This window comes from Bemisia tabaci, chromosome 4 (assembly GCF_918797505.1).
Source record: "Bemisia tabaci chromosome 4, PGI_BMITA_v3".
Lineage (NCBI taxonomy): Eukaryota > Metazoa > Arthropoda > Insecta > Hemiptera > Aleyrodidae > Bemisia > Bemisia tabaci.
The window spans coordinates 51,358,979-51,386,967 of NC_092796.1; the positions used below are offsets into that span (position 1 = coordinate 51,358,979).

Below are 27,989 nucleotides of genomic sequence, written 5' to 3' on the forward strand. Positions count from 1 at the left end.
CAGTTTTAAGAGAGGAGATGGATATGATTTATTTTTTAAATTTTCCGGTACACTAGATGAAGTCGCGAATGAAATTCTCAAAAAAAAAAAAAATTAAAAAAATGAAGGAGGATAATGGAGATGTTGCATGTGTGAGGAATTTGCGATTTGACTGTTGATTCTTACGTTAAAGTTCGCAAGAAACACGATTATGCCACTGGTTTTCTCTGAAATCAACTCCCAAGCTCAAAAAAAGCTCTCAAGTTGAGGCCAAAATGGAGGGGATATCCCACCCTACCCTGAGAGTCCACCTCTACATCAAGACAAACTCTCCATGCAAAGATAGGGAGCAAATACATTGGCAGTGATGCCGTGTTTTCAGTTTTAGAGTCCCCAAATGGAGTGGCAGCCCTGTCAATGTATTTGCTCCCTATCTTTGCATGGAGAGTTTGTCTTGATGTAGAGGTGGACTCTCAGGGTAGGGTGGGATATCCCCTCCATTTTGGCCTCAACTTGAGAGCTTTTTTTGAGCTTGGGAGTTGATTTCAGAGAAAACCAGTGACACCATCGTGTTTCTCGCCAACTTTTACGTAAGAATCAGCAGTCAAATCGCTAATTCCTCACACATGCAACATCTCCATTTGCAAGTTATCCAGAAAATGTGTTTTTAAATAAGAGACATTGGGCAGTGTCCGAATGTTCATGCGTTGTTTTTCCCTCGGCACAGCAGAGTCGACCCAGATCCCGAAGACAAAGGCAAAGTTTTGGGAGGCTCTTCTGACGAGGAAACACATAGTTCGAGGCTCGATTTCTCAACTTGTCCGGCGGTCCATTTCCGGACCGGGGTATCAACAAAAGGAGAGTCGCCGCCTCAATCCTCTCGATGCGGAAAAACCGAACCGCCCTCCGATTGATCTGCGAGTTTTAAGCTTTTATGGAGCCCTTAGGGTCCTATGTAAACAAACAAGATAACGACCGAGTTCTTGACGTGATGGGAATGTTTACCTCCCAACTTCAGAAATGAGTTCTGAACAAACTTTGATGGATACTTTCGCCCAGAGTCACACTTTTCCGGAGCGTATCATTCATTCCTCTCCGGTGAATGGAGCATCCGCTAGGTCGGGTTTGTTTGCAAAGGATATTCCGGGCTGATTATTGAAACTGATAGACAAAGCAACAGACAAAGGAGACAAAGGGGAAATAGAGCGATCCTGTCGGTAGACGCGGGTGGTTGTAACGGACAAGGCAGGTAAGTGATAAGAGTAACTAACGGCAAATCACGGGAGACCCTACACTGAAAAAAAAAAAAAAAAAAAAAAAAAAAAAAACACATTGGATTTAGAGTCCAGACTCTTGAAAACATTGACAAAAAAAAGGACTCGTGATTCAACCAGATTTAAGCTTAAATCAAAAGGAAATCCGCTCAAATTAAGAGGCTTGGTTCTAGATTTAAGCTTAAATCTGATTGAATCAAGAGTATTTTTTCTTGTCGATGTTTTTAAGAGTCTGGACTCTAGATCCAATGTGGTTTTTTTTCCAGTGTATAGTTATCTTCTTTCTTAGTCTATATAAAAACCGCCCGTTTCAACCATTAGGATCGCTTCGCATTTTCTCTTCCTCAGCTTTGTCGATCGCTTTGTCAATGAATTTCAATGAACAGTTCGCTGTGAGCATCACGAAAGCCATAGAATTGATGAACCTACTCAATAGCATCATTTCACCAACCCTTCCACCCCAATGACGCCGTTGTACCTATTAGAGAGCAGCACATGCAGAAGTGGCAATAGCTACAATCCTTAGGAGGACGATTCGGAAAAATACGACGCTGCTAAGATCGTCGCTTTTCGCCAACGTAATAATGAAGCGAGAGTCAAATTCACGCGAGAGGAATAAGTTCAGAAACAAATATATCAGAGATCCCGCAGTAACAATCGCAATGTAATCGAGTGAAGCTTAAGTTAAGTTCGGAAGGTTAACGCTACTTTCCGCCTACCGATGATCGAGGGGCAACTTGTTGAGCATAGAATAAAATATAACTCGCCACACTACTAATGAATGTCGGGGTGAGGATGAGTACTGCATTGGTAGGCGGTTTTTTGCAAATTAGGTTAGCTTTTTGATCATCAGACAGCACTACACGAGAGAATCAAACGTTGAGACCTATGAAATCATCAAAAACCATTTTGAGATTAACCGAATAAATGTGTATCCTCCAGATTGGCGACCGTGGCTGTTTGTGTTTCACTTAGGCCAAAACACTCCCTTTCTACACCCCCCCCCCCCCCACCCTCCAAAAAACTAGGCGAATCTGAGTCTGAGAGTAAGGTAACTTAAACACCACGAGCAGGATGGCAATGTGGGGTCTCTAAAATGGACCGAGTTTATCAGAAAGGAACCAACCCACATTTTCGAAAAAATTGAGGTCAGAATGTTGTTGAGTCCGCTGGCCGTGTATTTCCTCCTGCCAAAATCTGAGAGTCGAAAAATAGAAATTAGTTTGTGAAAAGAGGGTTGAAGTTCATTTTCTACATTGAACCTTATGCAGGAATAAAACTTCAAACCTCTTTTTCTCAGTTTCAACTTAATGTGGCTCGGTTCCTTTCTGATGAACTCGGTCCAAATATATCGTAGCCTAACGAGGCTTACAGGGATCTCATCCGGTAGGTTGGAACTGACAGGGGCTATCGGGCAGTGGCGTGGCGTGAATGATCGATTATCGATATTTCCCCATTTGAATCCGTGGTAAAGAATCGATTAATATGGTGTTCGCTGCGAACACCCTGTTAATCGATCCTTTTACATAGCTTTAAATGACAGATAAATCGATATATCGCAAAGCACGCCACGCCACTGCTCCCGGGCTCCCTTGACTCGGGACTAAAAAGCGTTAGTGGGGGGGGGGGGGGTGTTCTGCGAAAGGATGGGCAAGGCGGGGCGTGGAGCCCGCGTAGTGCGGACACAAATGCGACGGTGAGAAATTGATTTACTCGGAAATAAAACACACAGACTATACTGGGAGGCCAGGGGAGGGTTGGGCGGGAGGGAGGGCACTGGGCCAAAGGGAGTCGCTCGGATCAAGTTCCGATCAACAGGTTGCAACTGTCGAATGCGAAACACAATATTCCTCCAATTACATTCGGCTCCCCGTCCCCCCTCCACCCTCGTCGACCCCTTTTCAGCCGTCCGCCTCCCAGCTTTTGATCCCCTGTTATTTCGCTCCCGTCTGCATATTCAGGGAGCTACCAAACCGGAGGGACATATCAACAGCTAAAGTCCGAACGTGCGTGCCTACATTGCAACATTTCATGACTAACGATTAGAGTTTTTATCTTTTTTTAAATTTTTTTTTTTATTTGTATTCTTTAAAACAGAAAGAAACTAACCAAAATGCCTCAACTCACTTTCATATAAATATTTACACAGACCGTTCAAAAAATAGTGGATCAAATACTGTAACTTGAAAAATAAACAGTAAGTTGGAAATGTGGCTTTTTGTTGACTTTCGGACTGATACTGCCCTGATAAAAATTGGCAGTAGAATCTGTGTTCCAAAATACTATAGACCTACAGCCGGCTGTAAGATTTCCAATAGCTTCTATAGCCGGCACCACAATTTCTTATAGACTTTTATAGCCGATGGCGATTAAGCAACAGCCTGGCGATAAGGTGTATGCTAAACGTTACTAATTACGGATGCTAGGACTTAGTGAGTTTTTGGAATACCGCTCTCTTTTTGGGTCGCAGTATCTTGATTTAATTTGCGAGGAAAGCTCCGTACTTTTGAAGGATGCCTGCCATTCCTAATATGTTGGAGCGCCGTCAATTTCGTATGATACTGTGCAATACCTCCGGTGTGAAATAGTTGCTTCAAGCGCCGCGGTACGCTGCGGCGCGGCGCGGCGGGCGGGCAGCGGAGCGCGAAACGCGCATTGGCGCCTACAAACCTAACAGGGATACTTCACGCATTGCGCAATGCGTGAAGTATCCCTGTTAGGTTTGTAGGCGCCAGTGCGCCGCTCGCTCCGCTTTGTGTTAGGCTCTGATAATCTCGCGGAAGTCAGCGTTTTTCAACTCATGACTTTGAAATGTTTGCATACTCTGTATGGATTATTCTCATTTTAATTGATGAAAAAAAAATATGTAGTAAAGGAAAATATAATGTGCGTTTTGTAAATATTAAGGTGATTCCGTACAAACTTAAGGATTTACAAAGCACAAGAATTTCTACTCAATTTCTTATAGCCTTTTATAGCCGATGGCGAAAAATCAACAGCCAGGGCCAGGACATAAAGTGTAAAGCCCGGCGACAGGAACTATAGCCCGGTAAGCCCGGCTGTATAATTTTTTATCGCTTCGTGTAAGCCGGCCGTATGATTTTTTCCACTTTCTACAGCCAGCTATATGATTTTCTATCGCCCTCTTCAGTCGGCTATAAGAACTCCTATGGTATTTTGAAACGCAGCTCCTATCGCCAATTTTTACCAGGGTGATCAGGGGTTTTACGTATTCTTTAAAACAGAAAGAAACTAACCAAAATGCCTCAACTCACTTTCATATAAATATTTACACAGACCGTTCAAAAAATAGTGGATCAAATACTGTAACTTGAAAAATAAACAGTAAGTTGGAAATGTGGCTTTTTGTTGACTTTCGGACTGATACTGCCCTGATAAAAATTGGCAGTAGAATCTGTGTTCCAAAATACTATAGACCTACAGCCGGCTGTAAGATTTCCAATAGCTTCTATAGCCGGCACCACAATTTCTTATAGATTTTTATAGCCGATGGCGTTTAAGCAACATCCTGGCGATAAGGTGTATGCTAAACGTTACTAATAACGGATGCTAGGACTTAGTGAGTTTTTGGAATACCGCTCTCTTTTTGGGTCGCAGTATCTTGATTTAATTTGCGAGGAAAGCTTCGTACTTTTAAAGGATGCCTGCCATTCCTAATATGTTGGAGCGCCGTCAATTTCGTATGATACTGTGCAATACCTCCGGTGTGAAATAGTTGCTTCAAGCGCCGCGGTACGCTGCGGCGCGGCGCGGCGGGCGGGCAGAGAGCGCGAAACGCGCTTGGCGCCTACAAACCTAACAGGGATACTTCACGCATTACGCAATGCGTGAAGTATCCCTGTTAGGTTTGTAGGCGCCAGTGCGCCGTCGCTCCGCTTTGTGTTAGGCTCTGATAATCTCGCGAAGTCAGCGTTTTTCAACTCATGACTTTGAAATGTTTGCATACTATGTATGGATTATTCTCATTATAATTGATGAAAAAAAATATGTAGTAAAGGAAAATATAATGTGCGTTTTGTAAATATTAAGGTGATTCCGTACAAACTTAAGGATTTACAAAGCACAAGAATTTCTACTCGATTTCTTATAGCCTTTTACAGCCGATGGCGAAAAAGCAACAGCCAGGGCCAGGCGATAAAGTGTAAAGCCCGGCGACAGGAACTATAGTTCGGCTGTATAATTTTTTATCGCTTTGTGTAGCACGGCCGTATGATTTTTTCCACTTTCTACAGCCAGCTATATAATTTTCTATCGCCCTCTTCAGTCGGCTATAAGAACTCCTATGGTATTTTGAAACGCAGCTCCTATCGCCAATTTTTACCAGGGTGATCAGGGGTTCTAAGTACTAGACTTTCCTGACTTCCATGACTATTCAAATGTTATGTTGGGATGTGTTGGCAATGTTGTTCACGATTTGTTTTTCAGCCTTGAACATAGGTAATTAAAAGATATTTTGGCCTAAGAAAGGATGCTAGGGTTTCGGAGCAAAATTCACTGAATTTTACCTGACTTTTCAGGGTTGGGAACATTTCCCGTCTTTGGATATGGGTTCCCACTGACTTTCCAAAAACTAGCCACCATTGAAAACGTTCCTGCAGCAATAGGCCACTATAGGCCAGTTGCGCTAATCACAGAATTGTGTTCTGATGGTATGGGTAGATAGGCAAAAAATAATTAGATCAATTCAGACACCGATGTTCTGCTACGCCCGATATTAACGTAACGGAGATGTCGCTCATCGAAAAACGCGGCATCTGACGTCATCCACCAGGTTAATGCACACCATGGTTTCTTCCACCTTGGCTGGCTATACCTCTGTTAATAATGGACGTAGACACCAGGTTTTTGGACAAAACCAATTATTATTAATAGCTACATAATCTAGTGGCTTAATCTAAGAGCTTACATCATCAGGTTGTCTACTTAAACAGGCTGACTAAAAATCAGTACTTTTACAGTACTTTTTCAGTACATTCCCAAGAAATTCAGTACCTCCTAAAACAGGAAAATTCAGTACTTTTTCAGTACTTCCATTTCACGAAATTCGAAAAATTTCAAAAATTTGAATTTCTCGCTCAAATTGGGACAAAGGTGACAAAAAAATTAAAACAATTCCGGACCTTCTTGCGGAGTTCCGCGCTTTTTCAGTACTTCCGGACCGCCCTTAAAAAAGCAGTACTGATTCCGGACTTTCCAGAAATTCCGGACCTGTAGACACCCTGATCATCAAAATACGCTTCTGAAACTAGCACAACTGACCACAATGGACCACTAGACAAGGTACGAATTTCAGCATTCTGATACATGATTCGTAACTAAAATTTCACGTAGAATACGACGCGCACAACGAAAATTACGAATTCAACTCCTTCCAAAGATATTTAACGATTCTTGATACGTGAATTCAAACCACCCGCTCATGAAAACTCAATTCTCTACGTGATTCACATCGCGCGCTGAATGTTATTATGACAGTCTCTGCTGTATAAAAATCTGGCAACCTCAATCTTGACGCTTTGGCTCAGCTATAGCAAATTGCGTACCTATAGTTTGAACAACACATGGTGGAAAATGAACATTGCTCGATTGAGAAGCTTTCTGAAACCGTTGTAGTGCGCGATTTGACTCACGTAGAGCTTTGAGTTTCTTGAGAGCGGGCAGTTCAAATTCCTTGTAACCAATTTGAAATAAAAACGATAATATCTTCGTTAGGAGTTAGTTTCAGTAATTTTCGTTGCGCGAATCGTGTTTTACGTGAAATTCTGCTTAAGAAACATGTATCAGATTGCTTAAATTCGTACCTTGTCTAGTGGTCCATTTTCGCGGTTACGTAGTGACAACGTTCCCACGACCACTTTTTGCCACCCCGTCCCGTATGCATATTCAAATCGGGGGCGAGGGGAGCCCTGGGCGGACGCCGAGCTCGGCTGCACGACGGACGCCTCGCGCTTGATAGTTTTTTTAGCCACCGGGAGAATGGAACGCAATTCAATTAGGGAGGCGACTGCGAAACGAATGACCTAACTCGATTACTCCCCGAGTTCGGAGAGATATTCGTCTATTTCGACTACAGGAAGAGGTTTTACTCTCGGAGCGGAGTTCCTGCGCCAGCGGGGATGGGGGGGGGGGGGGATTTACGATTTACGAACTGCGAATCTCCCTACGATGATTCTCGCTGAAACTTCGCGAGCAACAAGCTAGTACAACTGGAGTACTCGTACAGGGAAAGTATTTTCGTCTCAATCCTTTTAGTGCAATGAAACTGTGCCGCTTTTTCATTGGTTTATGAGTTTCAGGCTTTCGTGGAACCTTTTAGGCTCAATGTAAACAGACAAGATAGTGGCGGCGTTGTAGCCTTGATGGGAGCGGAACAGTCCGATTTTTCCATCTATGTTCGATCAAATTTTGGTAGAAAAGTTGGAATTGAAAGTCGTCGAAAATCCAGCCACATTCCAAAGGGAGAAATATTGTAAAAATATTTAATCGGGAGAAACGAGAGGACGTTGGAATGCTCATACGAAGTCGAAAGACAACATAGGCCTTGTAAGCTCTATTATTCGATGCCGCGATTATTTTAACGCGAGTTTAAATAATTGCGTCAAACACAGTGCGGCTGGCGCGGCGTTGGACGAATATTAACGCCTGCAAAACTTTAGGAATACTTCACGCATTACGCCAAACGTAGTGCAGTCGCAGTCGGTCAGTTACGAGGTGAAACGCATATTAGCGCTCACAAGACTGCAGGAATGCTGTGGAACTGCGCGCGGGACATCATTCTTGACTTTCAGCTCCAGTTTTTACCAGTAGTAAAGAGAAAATATGTATCCTTATAGTGCAATGAAACTGTGACGCTTTTTCATTGGTTCATGAGTTTCAGGCTTTCGTGGAACCTTTTAGGCTCGATGTAAGGAGACAAGATAGTGGCGGCGTTGTAGCCTTGATGGGAGCGGAACAGTTGCGTGATTTTAGTGTATTTTCCGAAGGAAATACACTATTTTTTAAAATTCATTTTCGGGAAGAGCGTAAAAAAAATGAGGGTACCCGATTTTTCCATCGATGTTCGATCAAATTTCAGAAGAAAAGTTGGAATTGAAAGTCGTCGAAAATCCAACCCCATTCCAAAGGGAAAAATATCGCGTCGACAGATTCCGTGACGTCACAAGAAGAACTGAACTGACCGCCGTGTATCCTATAACCCGCGTTTGTTTCTTTACTTCCAGATAGTAATTGCGACGAAAGGTCACATATGAGAGAAATTAGGATAGATCGACGGTGTAAGTCGGCAATCACATAACTCGGTGTGCGGCGTCGCAGATTTCCTGTCATACTTTATTTTTTAAACGGAAAACTACCCAACGGCAATTCTTTGAAGCTGCCGTGATTTTTCCTCTCTGTGCGGAGAAAATTCTGCATAAACTTCAACGAATGATGTCGATTTGTTCTCCTTTAAAAAGATAACAAAGAGGCGGAGATTGTCAGACGCCGCAAACGAGTTATGTGATTGCCGACTTACACCGTCGAGATTTTCCTCTCTGTAGTGAGAGTAGCTCAATGTAATGCACAATCTATGTCTGATTGACTGGTGGGTCTTCGCGTTGTATGTATCGATGCTTGAGGTGGAAATGTTCGCAGCTTTTTCTAAACGAAATCGCAAGTTTGTGATGTGAATCATAAGGAGGAGGAGGCTGGAGGAAAATGGTGGTTGAAACCATACGATTTAAACAATGTGACAGAAGGGACCTGATTATCTTTCCCCGAGGTCGGGAGAACGGCATATTAAGTTTTAGAGAAGAAGGAAACAAGAAGGCAGTTGAGTCGGTTTGTCGGTTATTTTCAAAAGGGAACAAGCCTATTTGTGTATGAGCCTTGGCTTGCATAAAAGGCCATGCTAAATATGACTCATAGAAGAATGGACTTGTTCCCTTTTGAAAATAACTGATTCAGTTGCATTGCACCGCGTTCTTGAATTGAGTGACCGAGCCATGATGTGTAACGTTCGGATCACGCTTATTTCACACGAACTACATTCTGCAAAAAGGGGCTATTTTCAGCTAATGGTAAAACAACATAAATGCCATCGGTTTCCTTATGCAGATATGAGGTTTATGGCTGAGCGAGACACACACGTAGTTATTTATTGCACAATGTAGTCCATATAATACCCACAGGGGTCATATTTCAGATAAATCCAGGAAGGACAGGGGAGGGGTTGCAAATGTTGGTGAATGGAGGCAATTTTTCTTAAAGGGGGACAGAATTTCAAAAGAATGCTTTTAACTTGATCAAAATCTACCAAAATTGACTAAAAATTGGGCCACCTTTAAAAAGGATGAGGACTGAGGGGAGGGAATTTATTTCCCCATTCCTCCCCACAAATGACACCCTTATAAGGACTGATCATTGAAATTGATGGACAAAGCGATAGATAAAGACGACAAAGAGACAATGGAGCAATCCTATAGGTTGAGATTGGAGGTTGTCATAGACTAAGGAGGAAAATAATGGACTAAGTATGGGGCCTCTTGTGGGTTGGGTTGCCGTTACTTATTCTATTACATACTAGTGTTGTTGTCCATTGCAACCATTCGCTTGCACCAATAGGATCGCTCTATTTTCTTTTTGCCTCCTTTACCTATAACTTTGTCTACAAATTTCAAAAATCAGCTCGCTCAACACCACCCACCCTTTATCAACTGGAATTTTGGAAACACCGTCTCACAAAATAAAAGGGTGTAACATGAATCATCAAGTCCTAACTTAAACACTTTATCTGGCACGGCACGTAGAGGAATTTCGCATCTGGTGAACATCGTTAGAAATTGAATATTACTTACCCTGGCTGTACACTGCCTGACGAAAACTAATTACCAAACGGTTCACGATGGGAAAAAGGGACCTCAAAATCGAAAGATTCAAAATTGAGATATCGACACGTTTTTAAGGAGGTGCATCTTCAAATCAATCCAATAAGTATATCGCTGGTAGGTGAAACCAAGGAGGAAGAAACCAAGGTGCGCACTATCGCGATGGATGACGCCATGTTTTTCGATGAGCTTTCCCAATAATAATGGGGACATACAAACTTGGCGTTTTAAATGCAGTGGCGTGGCGTGAATTGCGATACATCGATTTATATGCCATTTAAACCTATAGAAAAGGATCGATAAATAGGGTGTTCGCAGCGGACACCTTAATAATCGAGTCTTTACCATAGGTTTAAATGGCATAACAATCGATACATCGCAATTCAAGCCACGCCACTGGTTTTAAACAGATTTTTCTTCTCTCATTTTGCTGATCTCAGAGTTAAAACCATCGAACCAAAATTTTAAGACTAGCGGAACTGATATATTCTTCTAAAAATTTTCTTACGATGCATTAAGGCCCTTTTCCGCGTCAACAGTCTCACTAGGATCTATGTTGCACGAATGAATGGAAAAAGGATACATTCTCAGAGAACCAGTCTTGGTCCCGATTGCCAAAAGCCGCTGAACGGGGTCGAAAGCAACAGCTGTTGGTTGATACGGGAATCCATGCCGGAACGTCTGCAACACAAAAACGGTCAACTAAAATAAGTACCAAATAGAATCTCTGCGTGGTGCATTATATATCAACAAACGATCAAGCACAAAAAAATATAGCCCAAATATACGAACAAACAGGGAGGGAATTAAATAATGGGTACACAAGGCTAAAACATTAAAAAATACTAAAAGGCAGAAAGTTTCGAACTGTTATCAGCTCATTTTCAGCTACAGAAACACGAAAAATAAATAGGGTCGCCACTCAATTTTTTATTTATTTTTTCCTGCGTTTTTTCAGCTGAAAATGAACTGGTAACACCTCGAAATGTCCTGCCTTTTTAACGTTTTAGCCTTGCTTACCCATGTTTTCATTCCCTCTCTATTTGTTAATATCAACAAAGAAGATCAACTATGAAATAAACAGCCAAATAATACTTTTACGTAGCGTATCGTAAGATCATGGCATAAACTTTTCTTTAATATTATCGCGGAGAAAAAATAGTAGTCCTCACGATACTCATACTTAGTGTATTTTAGATCCTGCGTGCTTTTTTAGTCGTACACAGTAAGAAAAAGCAATCGGCATTTTGTGTTAATATGGGTAGTAGAACACAAAGTATTTTAAACGAGAGGTTAATATTTTCAAATTAGTTTTTCTTTGGGCTACATGGACCAAATTTTGGGTTTAAAATTTCCAACATCGTTAAAATCAGGAGCGAAACGCCGCGCCAGGGCCGCCTGGATCGCATTCGTGAGCTAGCAGCTAGCTACTCCCAAGTCAAAACCTCTTGGTGTTGCGGAGAGAAAGAAGAGTACATTAGTTCAGCAGGAAGTTTTATTCATCCACAGATGTCTCAGAAGAACCTGAGGTTTCGGTCAATATAACAAAAAATTTGCTCAATCCACCAAGACCTTTTGATTGATCAAGCCAAAATAAGTAACTCAAAATAACCCGAAGTGACCATGAACACAGACATTATTTAATAAGTAACTTCTTTACAAGGACCAGAGCCATGGAGAATTTACAGGTAACTGAAATTTTGTGGATTTTAAATTCAAGTGGAAACTATTGAGTACATTGAGTACGAGAGTATCCTAGGTTTCTAAAATGGAGAATTGTTACAGGAAGTATGAAAAAATGACCTAATCTGCTGAAAAACATGTAATCTACTTTGATTTGCTAAAATAGATACGAAGTTGTGTTATCTGAGCGGCACTACAAATCTTATGCGTCGTTTCTAACAAAATGTCTCAATGTCAGCTGCCAATGAAATGAGATTTGTATGAAAATGGATCAGCAACCGCCCTGTTTTATTTTTTAAATGAGTTTTAATATTCATTCATGAACTGTCTTTTCACTTAATGAAACAGTCCAACATCCCATCATTTGTGCAATGATAAATATTCCTTAAGCATATTTATTTAGCTATCACGAGCGGATCAAATTGAAGGAGCCGTGGCTTTCTTAATGGAAATATCTGAATGCGACTATTCGTGCTTGAAGGATGTCAGTGTTGCATGCCAGAAAATTGCAGGCGCTCTGGATCCTTCAATTACACCGCTCGGGTGCTACTATTTCTGTCCAAGAGATACCCGTGTCATTTTCAGTATTCGATGGTCCAAATTTCTCATTCACCAAAGAGCAAAGTTTATGCCTTAGATCAAATCGGCCAAAAAATTACTTTCGTGGAGCTTAACAATAAAAAAGTTTTTTTCGCAATGAATTTTTCTTGGCATTTTTGCCGAATACTATTCATACATCGAATATCATTCACAGTTGAATGGTATTCGACGATAGTGCATTTTTGTTTTAAAAATTACATTCGACTTCTTTGTTGGTCCCGCCGGAGACAGTTGAAATCCATCAATTTGAAATTTTGAATTCACCTCGGGGCTTGAATTCAATTTTTGAATTGATCCAATCGATGCCAGAAGCTTCATCTTTCACCAGAATTTTTATTTCGTCATTTCTTTCTGTTCTTGTGTTTTGTGAATTCAGGTCTGTTGTTTTTTGCAATTTGCTGTGTTTTAGTGTTTCGTAGTTTCTTCTCAATTTTATTAAAAAGAATCTAAACTTTGATTGGCTCCTGCTTTCACAGATCATCGGCATCACTCAGCACTGATCAATCCATTCGATGAACGATATTCGATCGCGAAAAGTGGGAGACAAGTCGAGCAGACGAAAGTGTGCAAAGCATTCCGTTTACATTCATCTGGAGCTTGGACGATCTGGGAAAGGGCTCTGGCACTCGGCTTCCTTGCATTCTAATGCCAGCTGCGAGCCAGGCCCAGCGGGTGGCCCATGATGAAAAGCGTTTTTCTTTCTTGATCGGGCGAGCAGAATATCCAGATGTGTTTCTTCTTTCTTTTCATCATGGCACCAGGCCAAAGATATTCAACTAGTAGATGGAGCTCGCAGCAATCTTCTAAAGTGTCCTACCGCCATTAGACGTCGCAAATGAATAGATTAGGGGTTACACCCCCCCCCCCCCCCTGCGTAGATTTAGTGCGGGGGAAAATATATTTCCGAGACCCCGCACTACGGGCTCCATGCGCTTTGTAGGAAATGTATATTTTTCGCTAATTTTTTTCGCCGCGCAACAAAAGACGAATAGAGATCCTCTTTAAGCCTCTTGGCGACGCAGGTTGAAACTTGCGTTTTCCATCACATAATCCTTGAAATTACCTTTTTGTAGGCTGTCAAGTGATTTGCCTAAAGAACAAATCGCTGTTCGGTAAACACGTTGGAGGAACTGCTATCGAGAAATCAAGGGCTAACAAGAAGTTAGGAGGACTGTATAGCAATTAATTGCTGCTCACTGGAATTCCAAAATGAGATTCTAAGACTCCATTGGATCTAGCGTCCGTTCTATTTCAAGTAGGATTTTGCGATTTAGTTGATTAATCGTTTGGCTGATCAAAAATTCAGTAATCGATTAAAACCGAATCAGAATTAATCGATGTTTTTCAATCGATTAAAGTGCTTAATTAGAGACGGTAAATTTTCAAAATTACAACCCTTGGGTACCGTGTGGGACGTACGCTAGGGTTTTTGGGTGTAAATCAGCATCTGTGCTGGGATTAAGAGTCAAGAATCATGTTATCTGAGCATCTCCAACGATAAATTAAAAAATGTCGCCACGACTATTTTTATATTTTCTCAGAAAAATATATTTTTTCGTAAAGTACCTATCAGTATTTAGGGGCTTAAGTATTTGAGCATAAATTTTAAGAGATTTTCGGCTGATTATTAGAACTTTGACTTGGGAACTGGAAAGTTTTCAATTTTCGAATAATCTGAAGTTAATAGTCGGTTAAAAAGTTCGTCGAAATTTTAACGGTAATCCAGGATTGCGCGAGAGGTCTGAGAAAATATATGAGGATTGCGCAAAAAAGGCACACAAATTGTGCGAACAGAAACCTTTGCATCTCCTACACAGGAATGCGGAAATTTAAAATGAATTTTGCATGAGGTAGAAGTTTGGCAAAACAGGAAACAGTTGGAAAATAAACGCGTTTTCATGTTAACGCTAGTTTAGGGTAGTTGGTTGACAAGTCATCGATGTCATACCTTCTGATGATAAATGAAGTGAGAAGATTGAATAATGGTCGTGGGTCGCCAAAGAACTTTCCTAACCTTTCTTGGTAAAAATATTTAATCGGGAGAAACGAGAGAACATTGGAATGCTCATACGGCGTCGAAAGACAACATAGGCCTTAAAAGCTCTATTATTCGATGCCGCGATTTTTTTAACGCGAGTTTGAATAATCGCGTCAAACACAGTGTGGCCGGCGTTGAACGAATATTAATGCCTGCAAGACTTTAGAAATACTTTACGCATTGCGCCAAACAGTGCGGAGCGCCTACAAGACTGCACGAATACTTCTCGCATTACGCCAAACGTCGTGCAGTCGGTCAGTTGCGGCGTGAAGCGCACATTAGCGCTTACTAGACTGCAAGAATGCTGTAGGACTGTGGGTCATCATTCTTGACTTTGTGCTTCAGTTTTTACTAGAAGTAAAGGGAAAATATGTATCCTCATTGTAACGATTCATAAACTCGGATGATGTTTCGGTTACTATCTACTTAAGCGGTCCATTTATAAATGAATAACGCAAGCTAGTATTTTCAAAACTAATTTTGATCGCACTTAGCCATTCTATCCCCTTCTGAATTTTCTCGTTAGATTTTTAGGGAATGACACACCAGGCAGCGTAATCTTACAAATCTCAACTTCCGTATGCGACAGCGTTGCTCAGTAGTACAATCAGCAGAAATTTCATGGACACTAATATCCGGAGTTACTACAATGCAAATTAATCGCGTGCAGGAACGCATGTCCATGCACATACTGTGTTTACATTGATCCTCGAAATCTGCATATAACATAAAACTAGGGGGCGTAACCACTACATCAGTTCATACTACGTACGGCTCGTAATCCTTACAGGGGCAGGGCATAAATGAATCAGTTGTTTTCAAAAGGGACCAGGTCCATTCTTCGATGAGTCTTGGTTAGCACGTCCTTCTATGCGAGCAAAGGCTCATGCGAAAATGGACTTGTTCCCTTTTGAAAACAACTGATTCAAATGCTGTAAGACAAAACAACTCTGTTTACTAAGGCTGTGTTATCAGCTTATAGAATGTTTTCCATCAATATAAAACACATCAAGATAGAGCTTTCTCCCTCAAAATCATTCGACAAAGGAGCGATGAAGTTTCGATAACAAACCCGTAAAGGCGACACCGAGGCACAGCTATTTTTTAAGCTTTCAGCGCGATACCATGTTTTTATCGATTTTTATTTTATTTTTTTTTTATGGTATCATAGCTCTGCTCATGATATTCGCCATGGGAAACAACACTGTATAGTTATCTCCGCATTTTACGACTCAATCATTCGGATAAGCGAACCCACCCAGCATGTCTGGTTTTGCTCGCTCCACAACGTATTACATTTCCTCATCAAAATTTCATGTAGGCTAGACGCACCCCGCATATCAGGACGGAACGAGCAGAACATAATATATTTTTCACACATATATTTACTTGGTTTACAGGAAATCGTATAAACTTGTATTGAGGCTTGTGGTGTTGTATATTTCCAGTCGCATTTCATTTTCTCGAACGACGAAGGTCATCGTTTATATTCCAAAATCTAAGTGATTTGTCAGGATTGGATGGTTCTTTGGAAATTTCTCACTTGAGCATCAAAATTGATTTTCTCAACTGGGGAAAAAAAGAAAATCTCAAGACAAAAGACGACTTTTTGAAGTAGTTTAAAAAACTACATACCATGCTGAAATACCTAATTTTTCCGCGATTTCGAGAGCCGGCAATAACGTTGTGGTACATTAAAACGATGCATTTCTCGGTAAATTGACAAGGTCCCGATGAAAATCAGTGCTAGTTTACTTCATCGGCCAACAGGCAACGTTAGAATGAAGTTAAGGTGTGAGCGAAACAGTGAAAGCTTCAGTTAGTGTTGCCTGTTGCATGTAACGGATACGAGACGAATTTCATTATGACGCCTGGATGCAACTATTCCCGCTCTTTGGATGTCCGCGTTGCATATGCAAGGAATTGAAGGCGTTTTGAGCTCAGACAATAACTGTCTCACCAGAGGCGCTTAGTGAAGCAAGTCAATTAGAGGAGTCGGATAAAATGTGGAAACATCAAAAGCTCATATCCATGTTAATACGGAGCGTGCGTAGAGGTATCGTAAAAGATTTTATTGACTTCCTCGTAAAGTTCCCTACAAGGAGCATTCTATACAATTCACAATGTGATATGTGAAGAATAGCATAAAAATTTGCAGTTTTAGTCGAAAATTTCATGTAAAATCTTTCTGCAAATCTCGTTTCATTATGTAGAAGGCTTTAATACGAGGATCTAAAATGACAGAGTGCCTAAAATTCTTCATTCATACTTTGAAAACATCTCTTTTAGACTTGGATAGTTGCTCTAACAATCATACTTAGCACATCGCGATATCAAAACTGAAGCACAAAAGATACTCACATCCTGCGCCTGAATGCAACTATTCGCAGATACCTTGGAGATATCTTTGTAGTATAAAGGAAGAATTGTAAACGTTCTGCCATTTTGGATCCTCGCGGTAAAGCAAAAGCTCGGCGTTAGCGCCTCGCCACGGGTGAAGCGGTGAGTGCCTAGATAGTCAAAACGCCTTTACTTCTGCGCATATGCAACACGGACATCAATGGAACCCAAATAGTTGTAACTAGGAGTTGAAATGAAAAGAGCTATGACGTTCGTCGTATTCGACACTAACTGAGGGAGCTTTCCTTGTTTTTATTGCACCGTAACTTAATTCCAACGTTGCCTATTGTACCGATGAAGTAAATTGATTTTCATCACGACATTGTCAATTTTCCGAATAATGCTTTGATTGTTCAAACATGTTGTACAACAACGTTGCCATCCGGAAACGTAAGCAGCGGCCCCTACCTTTATGATTTAATAAGAACGACGATGCGGCAAAGCCGTTTCATTTTAAATTCGGGACTTCAGCATTCAACTGTTGACCTACCTACTAGGTCAATGGTTAACAACGTGTTGGGAGTTTCGTTTCGCAAACACACCGAAGTTTGAGAAACTTGTTTGGCTCATGACGTCAACCGAAGCTTATCATCCACCTAGAAGGTAAGAGGGCTACTGCTCCTTAGAATATCCATTAGCGAGTGTTGAATCCCCGAGAGTAAAAGCTTCCACCTGTCGCAAAGAGGTCTCTACGGTGCCGTTACCTCTATGGAGCACCACTACTGTAGTAATCTTAACCACCAATTTTTCTCGTTGCACTATTTCAGTTTTTACGAGTTGCGAATGGAGGCCGAAACGGCGGGCTCCGACCTCATTGCCGCCCTGAGTAACAACCGCTTAACTCCATCGAAAACCGTACGTACAGCCGTCGTTTTTCCAAAGTACAATAGATAGAAGATGCCGTTCGAACTGAAGATAACGCGGACTGTGCCATTCTAGCGTCGTCCATACGACGAAAGGACGGATCTTCATTTAGGGATGAGCCCTACTTCCCGTATAACTCTACGCTTTCCACAGCTCACGACAAAACGGAGGTACGATCTTGCGTCAGAGGAGCGACGATTACAGCTTCCATCTGCTACGTGCCGCGTGTGAGAACGACATGAGTTAGGAGAGCCTACAACGAGTGGTCTCCGATATACTCGTTATATCTGCCGGTTGCATATAGATAGATGTGGAGCAGAAAAAGAAACGGAAAAACTACCTAAAGCAGAACTCTACATGAGCCTTCAGACGTTGCCAAATTTTCTACCACAGAAGACGATATTTTTCTCCCGATTTTTCTGAGAATTATACTCGGATTTGAAGTATCCAAAGATACACTGGAAAAAAAACACATTGGATCTTGAGTCCAGACTCTTAAAAACATCGACAAGAAAAAATACTCTTGATTCAATCAGATTTAAGCTTAAATCAAGAACCAAACCTCTTAATTTGAGCGGATTTCCTCTTGATTTAAGCTTAAATCTGATTGCATCAACAGTCCTTTTTCTTGTCAACGTTTTTAAGAGTTTGGACTCTAGATCCAATGTGTTTTTTTTCCAGTGTACAGAGGAAAAATATTGATAACTTTCCTCAAAACTAAATATTTTAATGAGAGAAATTTGGCGACATGCGAATGTTCATATGGCGAATTCTCTCAGAGTGGCTTTAAGGCGTGGATAGGTTTTACGGTGAGAAGTTCTAGGGGTGCGTAAAACTTTTTTTCTAAACTTTTCCATCATTTCCGGGAGTTTCACGAAATATAAGAGATACTTGCAGACTGGAAATCGACCAGTGTTTCAGTGAACTGGAACTTGGCGAAACAAGTAAAAAGTATACGAGCTAACTGAAAATTAACAGATATTTTAAAATGCCTGTCATGGAGAATGAAAGTTCTTTCCTGAGATAAGAGACATTTCAAGTCGATTCGAAAATTTTCAGATTTGCTCAGGAGGTCTAGTGCGATTGTCACTTTTGAATGACAGCTTTGAAATCAATTTCAGTGAGATAGAAACCACTTTATTTAAGGATATACGAAAGTGGATCAAGATTTAGAGATTATCACGTGCTCGATTCGGGAAATCGCAAAATGATTTGCCCTTTAGTCAACAACAACTACCAGCTTCAACAAAATAGGATCGTTCCATTTTCGCTTCATCCTCTTTGCCTATAGCCTGGTCGGTCATTTCAATAACTGGCCCGCTCCACTAAAAAATTTGGGGTTCCATAGGAACAGTTTATATTTTTTGGCGTATCAAGTGGGACCAAAATTCACCCTCACTCTGGCCCATCTCGTGGTGATGGGTGAAGTTTTTAAGGTTGAACCGAATGACGTCATCGGATGATCGGGTTCCATACGACCTAAGTTTTTCCCCCCTTTTTTTCGCATATCAAGCGGCGCCAAAATCCGTCCTCACTCCGGTCCATCTCGTGTTGTTTCGAGTTTTTAAGGTTGAACCGGATGACGTCATCGAATGATCGGGTTCCATACGACCAAAGTTTTATCCCCTTTTTTTGGCATATCAAGCGAGGCCAAAATCCGTCCTCACTCCGGTCCATCTCGCGTTGTTTCGAGTTTTTAAGGTTGAACCGGATGACGTCATCGGATGACGCGGAAAATGGCCGCCAAATCTGGACTGGGCAGCGCCCCCTGTCCTTCCGCTCGGGCGACGGGCCCGCGGGACGGAGGGAACAGCGCCGCGGCCCGTGAGCTCTCTCACGTGAATGACTATCGACTAGCGCTAGTGGCGCAGTTGCACTGGGATTCTCCGGCTCCCTGCAACCCCCCCAACCCCGCCCCTCTCCCCGGCGCCGCCCCCTGGCCCCCATCCCTTGCCGCGGCCTTACTCTTCCCACAGTGTTGCCGGGGGATTTTCCGCCCCGCACCCGGAGAAAAACTCGGGAAAGGGCACCCACTTACTGTCGGGCTTTTCTCTGCATAGATCCGGACACACGTCCAGAATGTGAATGCACTCTCGGGGATTTTTCCGAGGGTTCGTGACGTTTTTTTCAAACCGAAACTTTCCCGACCGAGGACTTTTCAACGGGTTCAAATCAATAAAATTAAAGGGTTTCAAGGCTCTTTCACCGGACTTCCGAAATAATTTTCGGGTAATTTCATAGATATGCATAACAGATGAGATGTCTAGGGTGACACAAGCCGAGAATGTTGATGCACTTTTGGGAATTTTTTGCATGCTTCGTGCTATTTTCCTTAAAAACCGAAATTAGAGAATTTTCATGGGATTAACCTGATGAGCGCCAAGGGTCTTCCAAGGACATTCGAAATACTTTTCGAGTAATTTCAGGGATGTACGAAAAAAATGAAGCATGTGAGATCAAAAAGGCTAACATGGCTTTTCCGACTTTCACAGAGCTGCAAAAAACTGCGATTTATTGAGTGCGAGGAAATTTTGAGCTAAAGCCTGTCTTTACTTAAAATTGATGAGCTTCAAGGATCTTTTAAAGACTTTCGCAGTAATTTTCGAAAGATTTTATGAATGTACGAAAGATAACGAAGCATGTAGGCTCGGAAAAGCTCAAAATCACTTTTTCTGATTTTGACAAAGATACCTCACTTTCGTCAAAAAAAGACTTGTGGTATGCTTCGAATTTGAAAGGTTTCAGAGAATATCTTAAGAAAGCACAATATTTTCCTTGGTAACTTTCTTTACCGTTACACTAAAAACAAGTTTCCAGTTAATAATTCCCGAATGAGAAGTCTCGTTCACTCAACCGGAAATATCTTTAAATTTACAGAAATACATAGTTTGAAACAAACAAATTCCTGTTGCGGGACTCATTAATTGGAATTTCTATTTAGGATTTTTCTTGATACACTAATCACGTGACCGTGCACGAAAAAGGGACCTGAGTCCACAAAAATTCAAAAATTAGTCATTCGTACCGAAGCGATGAATACATTCCCGAACATGTTCAGGGTGTCTACTAAAACAGGCTAGCCAAAAATCAGTATTTTTAAAGTACTTATTCAGTGCATTCCCAAGAAATCCAGCACCACCTCAATATAAATATTCAGTACTTTTTCAGAACCTCCAGTTGACGAAATTCGAAAAAAATCAGAAATTTGAATTTCTCGCTCGAATTGCAATAAAAATGACAAAAAAATGAAAAAAACTCCGGGCTTTCTTGCGGAAATTCCGCACTTTTTCAGTACTTCTGGACCGCCCTAAAAACTCCGTGCTATTTCCGGACTTTCCGGAAATTCCTGACTTGTAGACACCCTGATGTTTAGACGAAAAGCGATCAAAATTGTCAAACCAACCCGGAGCTATGGTGGTTTGAAGTTCGCAGTTCAGAAATCGTATCCGTACCTACAAGAGGAGGCTATTCGAAATTCAGGGCACGAAACTGCCGGATTATAATGCAGTTTTATCCCTCAGTTGACACAGACCGCCGCATCTCTGACGTAAGAGCGTACCTCTATTTTCACTTGAGCCTTATTGTCCATACAACTCTATACTTTCCGGGGCTTACGTGGAAATTGAGATACGCCCTTAGGTGAGAGGAGTGACTTGCTGAATTAAACCGATCGCAACTTACTCTTTAAGACACTGGGGAGAGTTTTCCGTGAAAATCTTATCTTGAAATCTAATCTTTTGAGCCAACTCGACGAAAATCGCACTGGTGAAAATTTTGCTTCCGTTGACTTAGGTCCCTTCTCCCGTGCTGCAGCACCAAGGAAAAACGCCGTATGAACATTCGAACTTTGCCAAATTTCCATGATAAAAAAAGGTGTTTGGGAAGAAAGTCATGCATTTTTTCCTTTGATATTTTCACATGTTTTGGATTAAATAGCGAACGAAATTGTTTGAAAAATTGAAAGGAAAATATTCACAACTTTCTCAATAAATTCGTATTTTATCAAAGAAAATTTGGCAACATCTGAGGGTTCATACACCGTTTTTCCCTAGCACGGCAGCGTGGAAAGTCTGAAGTTTTGATTGTCTTATTCGGCGGAGCTGTGCGAGACTTACAGCCAGTAAAGGGGGGATAGCTTTACAACGAGTTCAAAAGTGTCAATTGGCTTCGGCATTTACTGGAGTTTTTATGTGGTCGTTTCTCTGAGTCACCTTATGGACGCTATCAGTGTTACGTCACAGGAAGACAATATACATCGATTTATTCTCATCGGTAGCATTGAAAGAGGTTCGGTCATTGTCTCTTTATAGAATCCAACTTGACATAACAGAGAATTCCTGTATATTGACCACCACTATAATAATAGCGTCTTTTCCGAATTATTTTTGCGTTTCTATCTAAAATATGTGTGGACCATTGGCAAATGGCTAGAGAGGGAGAAAAATTTGTCCTTTCTTTTTTTATCAAAACTCCTGGCGTAATGACTGCATTTAAGGCCACTCCGCCAAAATCGTTTCGGTTGAAATGTCGCCTATTAACCTATTGTAACGGGGCTTGAATGCAGTGGCGCAGGATATGAGAAGAAGGGGCAGTAGGTCATATTTAGACGGGGAGGAGAAAGAACAGTCTCAAAGTTATATTTTGTCATTCATACTTTTAAAAAATTCACACTAAAGAGCTAGATATCTAACTGTCTCTCGATTTTAAAGACATTTTTGAATATTTGATGCGAAAATCTCGTGAATTATTGACCATCAAATGAAAAAAGCATGCTTTCTCCTTGTTTAACTACTTCTTTCTTTGCAGAACGTAATTTTCACCTCTATATTCTAATTCCAGACGTGCTGAAATATTCGTTGTTTTTCAATCAGCCCATACACTGAGAAAAGTTGCTATGCGAATTAAAATAACCTTCCAAAGAATTAGCCCATACACTGAGAAAAATTGCTATGCGAATTAAAACAATCATCCATCGAGTTTTTTCGCGAAGAATTCATTTTAAACAGTCACGGAACGCTTCTTGATTCTGCTCTAAAGCTACAGGAAAAAATCATTGGAAGCGCTTTTTGATTTTATGGCAGAATGCCTCGATTTTAGAGGGATAAGTGCGATTTGCCCTAATTTTTCAAGTATCGAGTAAAAAAAACATAATTTTGTTAAAGAGGGGAGGGGCGGCTCACGTTTTCCGCGGCCCTGAAATCGCTTAAGATCGGACAGTTTCTGGACCCTTAAAGCAGCTATTGTAAGCTCCTAATTGAGCTCAAAAAGTATTTTCTAAAGCCTTGAACAAAGAGGTTCCATTTGAGTTTTTAGAGTATTTTCCAAAAGAGTACATGTGCTATTTTCGTGTTTTAAGCACGATTAACTTGTTAGAAATTTTGATGGACTCCGGTGAGACGCGCATTTTCAGGAGCTTTTCAGCAAACCCCATCGGATCGGCCTTTTACACCTCTCTTTATTTCTCGACGAGAGATTTCGCTGTCTCGCAAATGCAGAAACTTGCCGCCCACAGAAATGTGCCACTTCGCGGGAATAGCCACCCTCTCTACCAATGCCTACATCCGGCCCCATTATTCTTTAACCTAGATATTTACGACAACAATTAAAGAGCTGCCAGGAACAATGGCACCCTTCCAAAAGGAGGAAATAAAAAGTCCTTTTCTTATTGAATCGTTCTCGTGAATTCTTCGAGACTTCATCGATAAAAATGCCTGCAAAAATGTAGATATTTTTGGGGGGAGAGTTTACCACTGTATACCTGCGTTTCTGTGTCTCTTCAAAATTTCGATACGCGACTTCGAACTCGTTTCCTGAAATTCTAGAATTAACTCCATTTTTGACCAAAATTCATTCTCCACCGCCGCACAGTGGAGCGAGTCTTTGAAGGAAGTCGGACATGAAATTTTTGAAAAAAATTGTAAAATCATACGTTTATTTCGTCACTATTTTAATTTCAAGGAATACTTTAATAGAAAATGTTACGAGAAAACCAAAGAAACTAACTTCCAAACACTAGCATTTCATATTAAAAAAGATAGACGCTTATAATTGATAGTGTCAAACCACTTATCTCTGCGACGCTATGCAGACTTCTTGTCATACTTTATTAAGCTCTCAGCCGATACACGACGCTTTTTGATTTAAACTTGTCTCTGGAATTAGGGCAATTTCCTGATATTATCATGGTTTTTGGAGGCAAATCCCTGATAAAAATCTATAGTTTACTCTCATCTCCTCCCGGATTTGTTGGAATTATTACCAGAGTTAAGAGCAAATTTTCGGGATTTTTTTTTTTCATCTTTGGGTCATGCAGAATAGCGCCGAGTTGACTTGGATTGCCAAACTTTTAAACAACATCAAAATGTCTACTAAAATAGCCTGGCCCAAAATCAGTACTTTTACAGTACTTTTTGGTACATTCCCAAAAAATCCAGTACCTCCTCGACAGAAATATTCAATACTTTTTCAGTACCTCCAATTGACGAATTTCGAAAAATTTCAAAAATTTGAATTTCTCATTCAAACTGCGAGAGTAATGGAAAAAATTCCGGACCTTCTTGCTGAATTTCCGCACTTTTTCAGTACTTCCGGACCGCCCTTAAAAAATCAGTACTATTTCCCGACTTTCCGAAATTCCGGACTTGTAGACACCCTGAACATGGTTTCAGAGGGAGAAAGAGGAGAAAATTCCGGTTTTCAAGGTCGATTACCTCACGAATTTTTCGACTTTCCCTGAGATTTTTGATTCCCTGATAAATCCCGGTATTTTTTGGTTTATACCAGGTCCCGGGCACTGGAGGGTCAAAACGCCTTCCTTCCCGTGCATAGGCAGCCCTGACATCCGTGGAGCCCGAATAGTTGCATTCAACCGTTTTAATGAAACTCGTTTAATGTTTGTCGTACGCGAGATAGCATTTTGCTTGTTTTTCTTGCACCTTGACTTAATTCCTGCGTTGTCTATTGAAATCATGAAGAAAACTTTGATTGATTTTCATCGCGACATGATCAACTTTCCAGAAAACGCAGCGATTGTTTCTCTGAATGTATCATAACGTTGCCGATCCTCGAAACTACAAAACATTTTAGTATCCGAGCATTTTCTGTAGAGTTTCCTATTCAACCTGCTACTTTAACCAGTGGTCTATCAAGTCAAAGAGTCAATCTCTTCCATTTGCCTAATTTTTTCCATTTTTCTGATTTTAAAAGAACTCTGAAAGTAATCCCTTGCGAGTATCATTTCAGCTTGAATTTGCTGGACTTTTTCAGTCAGGCTGAACTTCAGTTAGGTATCTTGAACCCACTCATGGTTACGTTCTGAATGTTAATATCCGATGTACCTACTAATTTAACAGAACGTATGAATCAAGTTTCAGGGATTTGTTGATTCAAATACGAAAATAAATATAAGACAGTTAATGGGAGAAGCAACCTTGGTAGGAAGTAAATTGTACAAGTGAGTAATTGACGGACATGAGTTCTTTTTTACAATAATGAACTAGTAATTCTGGCGCATTACAGCTATAAATACATCGTATTTTTATTGGTCATACCTTGTACAAATACGTGCTTTTACGGTTAAGCTATAGAAATATTAGTTTCTAATTTCAAAAAGTCCAATTCGACCGAAAACCCTAAAGTCATTACTTGGTTCTAAAGATTACGAGTGTGCAAGTGTGCTAAGATCACTGTTGCGCCGATCAATAGGGCGTAAGTTCACACTATAATCCGACAATTTTGAGACTTGCATGCACACGGCAAAGAAACATCTTTTTCTCCTAACTACGTTCTTTAAGCGGCCGAACAGTTTCGGTTCGGTTCAACCAGTAGGCATGGCTTTGGTTCCAAAATTTCCGCAAAACACTCTGCTGTGCAATACCGATAAATGAATTTTGAGTTTCCGGTGCGATGGTTTGTGGACTCGGATGACCATATATGTCTTGTAACTTACAAATTAATGGAGAATTTGCACGGAAATTCTTCGTTGCTCCATCTGAAAGTGCTTCATAAGCTGAGTTCGCAGAATTTTTCATAATTTTTTTCTAATAAAGGAAATTGCGCTAGACTAGATTTAAAAGTGAGGAAAAACACCGCCTTTTGACGTCATAATTAGGTATTCCATTTAAACACACTTTTTTTTTTTTTTTTTTTTTTTTTTTTTTTTTTTTTTTTTTTTAGCAGATTAGGTTCTTTTGACAAACCTTCTTCAATAATTTTTCAATTTAGAAACCAAGGATGTTCTCGTGCTCAACTCTCCAAGAAGTTTCATCATAAACATGAAATTCACGAAATTTTAGACACCTGCAAACTCTCCATTGGTCAAACGAGTATCAAACCTTCTTCGCTACGGCTAAAAGTTGCCCCTCGATGAAAGGAGAATTTAATTACCTACTCTTAATTTTTCTGGAGAAAACAAACTGAAATTACAACCGCCCAAACACGAGTTCCGTGACACAGAATCGCGAGTATTACGGGGACCAAGTTTAACAGAGACGCACCTGTGTCGTGGCGTGCTTTGCGATATATCGATTGATCTGTCACTCAAACCTAAGGAAAAGAATCGATTAACAGGGGCGTCCGCAACGAACATCCTAATAATCGATTCTTTACCATAGCTTCAAATGAGGAAATATCGATAGTGGGTCATTCACGCCTCTCCAGCGAGACGCACCAAGACGCATATTGGAAAAAACAAAGTGGGAGTAGTACTGAATTCTATCAGTCGTACATATCCGCCTGTCAAAATTCAAAGTCGAGAAAAAAATATTTTGACCCTGAAAACAGCCGATAGGTGAACTGTGTCCTTAAATCCTTGACATTCAGTTTAAGAGTGGAATAAAACTTCAAACCTATTTATCTCGGTTCGAACTAATGCGGCTTGGTGCGTTTTTGGTGAACTCCGTCTACTTCTGATTTCCTACATACTTCAGACCACAAATTAATTTCCTCGAACGACAGGTTCACGCAATTTCAAGATCTTATGTTGGGTCCGATTATGCCCTGCGAGGCGAGTTGAATATTTCCGAATTGCGGATGGCAACTACGAACACTCATGTGCGTTTATTTTTTACCTTAGCCAGGGGGAGGGGGGGGGGGGGGGGGGGGGGGGGGTTTCATCGGAAAATTAGTGCTAGTTGCGCGACGTGCAGTTTCGTTCCGCGTAAAACCTCAAACAACGACGAACAACCGCGAGTATCGACAAAATCTACGGCGCATTTCCGCGAATCTCTTTACAAGATTCTACTTAAAAATCTGATTGGTTGAGTCGCACACCAGTTTTGGACCAATCAGAGGTTCCAAACTTACAGGACCCACTTCATGGGTACAAAAGGGAGCACTTTCAGTCTCTTCGTCTGAGGAAAGAGCGTGCGAGAGAAAAGAAAAAGAAAGGAAAACAGAGGAGGGGAAAGAAACAAGAGAGGATGCGAAAGAAGAGAGAGAGTGTCCTTTACTGATGTAGATGTTTCATTAAAATAGTGTATTTCCTTCGGAAAAAACACTAAACATTTGGTTGAACAGGGATAAAAAATTTTACGATAAAAGTTTGAAAAATCATCATAAGGATAATGATCAAATTGGTAGATTCAAGAATGTAGGGAATGAAAGGATAAACGCGAACCTGAGAGGGAACGAAAAACATTTTCCACGTTTATGTGCTAAATGGTGCCTAACTTTAGCACTGAAACTGTGCGGACCAAAGAACAGTGCTGAATTATTAGTTCCGTATCAACGCAAATCGTAAAAGAGCTTCTTAATAAACTAACACACGAGGTTTTTAAACTCAACTCTGCTACATAACCCCAGCTGAATAAACAGAAGCAGAATGTGGTTAATGAAAAGCTAGAGAGAGAGAAGCATGGGGGAAGCTTTGCCGCTTGCAGTATCTTATACCACTGCAAGTATCATGAAAAATCAGCTAAAAAAAACAAAATGCATCGAAGCTATCAACATTTTGATACACCAGAGGAACGATGACAGATAATAATGTTAGGTCATTGGGAATAAGTATGAAGGAAAAGAAGGAGCCAAAAGGGCCGAGCACCAGTGAGTCAGGCATGGGTAATTGATCCCAGGGAACTCGAATTTGGAGGTCCCTTCGTCCACGGAGGCTTTCCTGGTGGGGCACAGGGGGGACCCTGAACATGTAAATTTGATGCCCCATCAAAGCCCCGTATGTCCCGTCAAAGAAGCCTCTGGGAACGACGGGACCCTCAAATTTAAACCTCAAATTCGGATTTTTTTTTTTTTTTTTTTTTTTTGATGACGAGG

General features: G+C 40.9%; 1 protein-coding gene across 4 annotated transcripts in view; it reads right to left on the reverse strand.

Moving 5' to 3' along the window:
- Tomosyn (syntaxin-binding protein tomosyn) overlaps positions 1-27,989 on the reverse strand; it is a 96,948-nt gene that overhangs the window by 64,655 nt on the left and 4,304 nt on the right. For all 4 annotated transcript variants that reach the window (XM_072300014.1, XM_019059107.2, XM_019059106.2 and 1 more), the window contains exon 2: positions 10,722-10,819. In XM_072300014.1, coding sequence (XP_072156115.1) covers positions 10,722-10,819 — 98 coding nt within the window. The remainder of the gene's footprint in view (positions 1-10,721; positions 10,820-27,989) is intronic.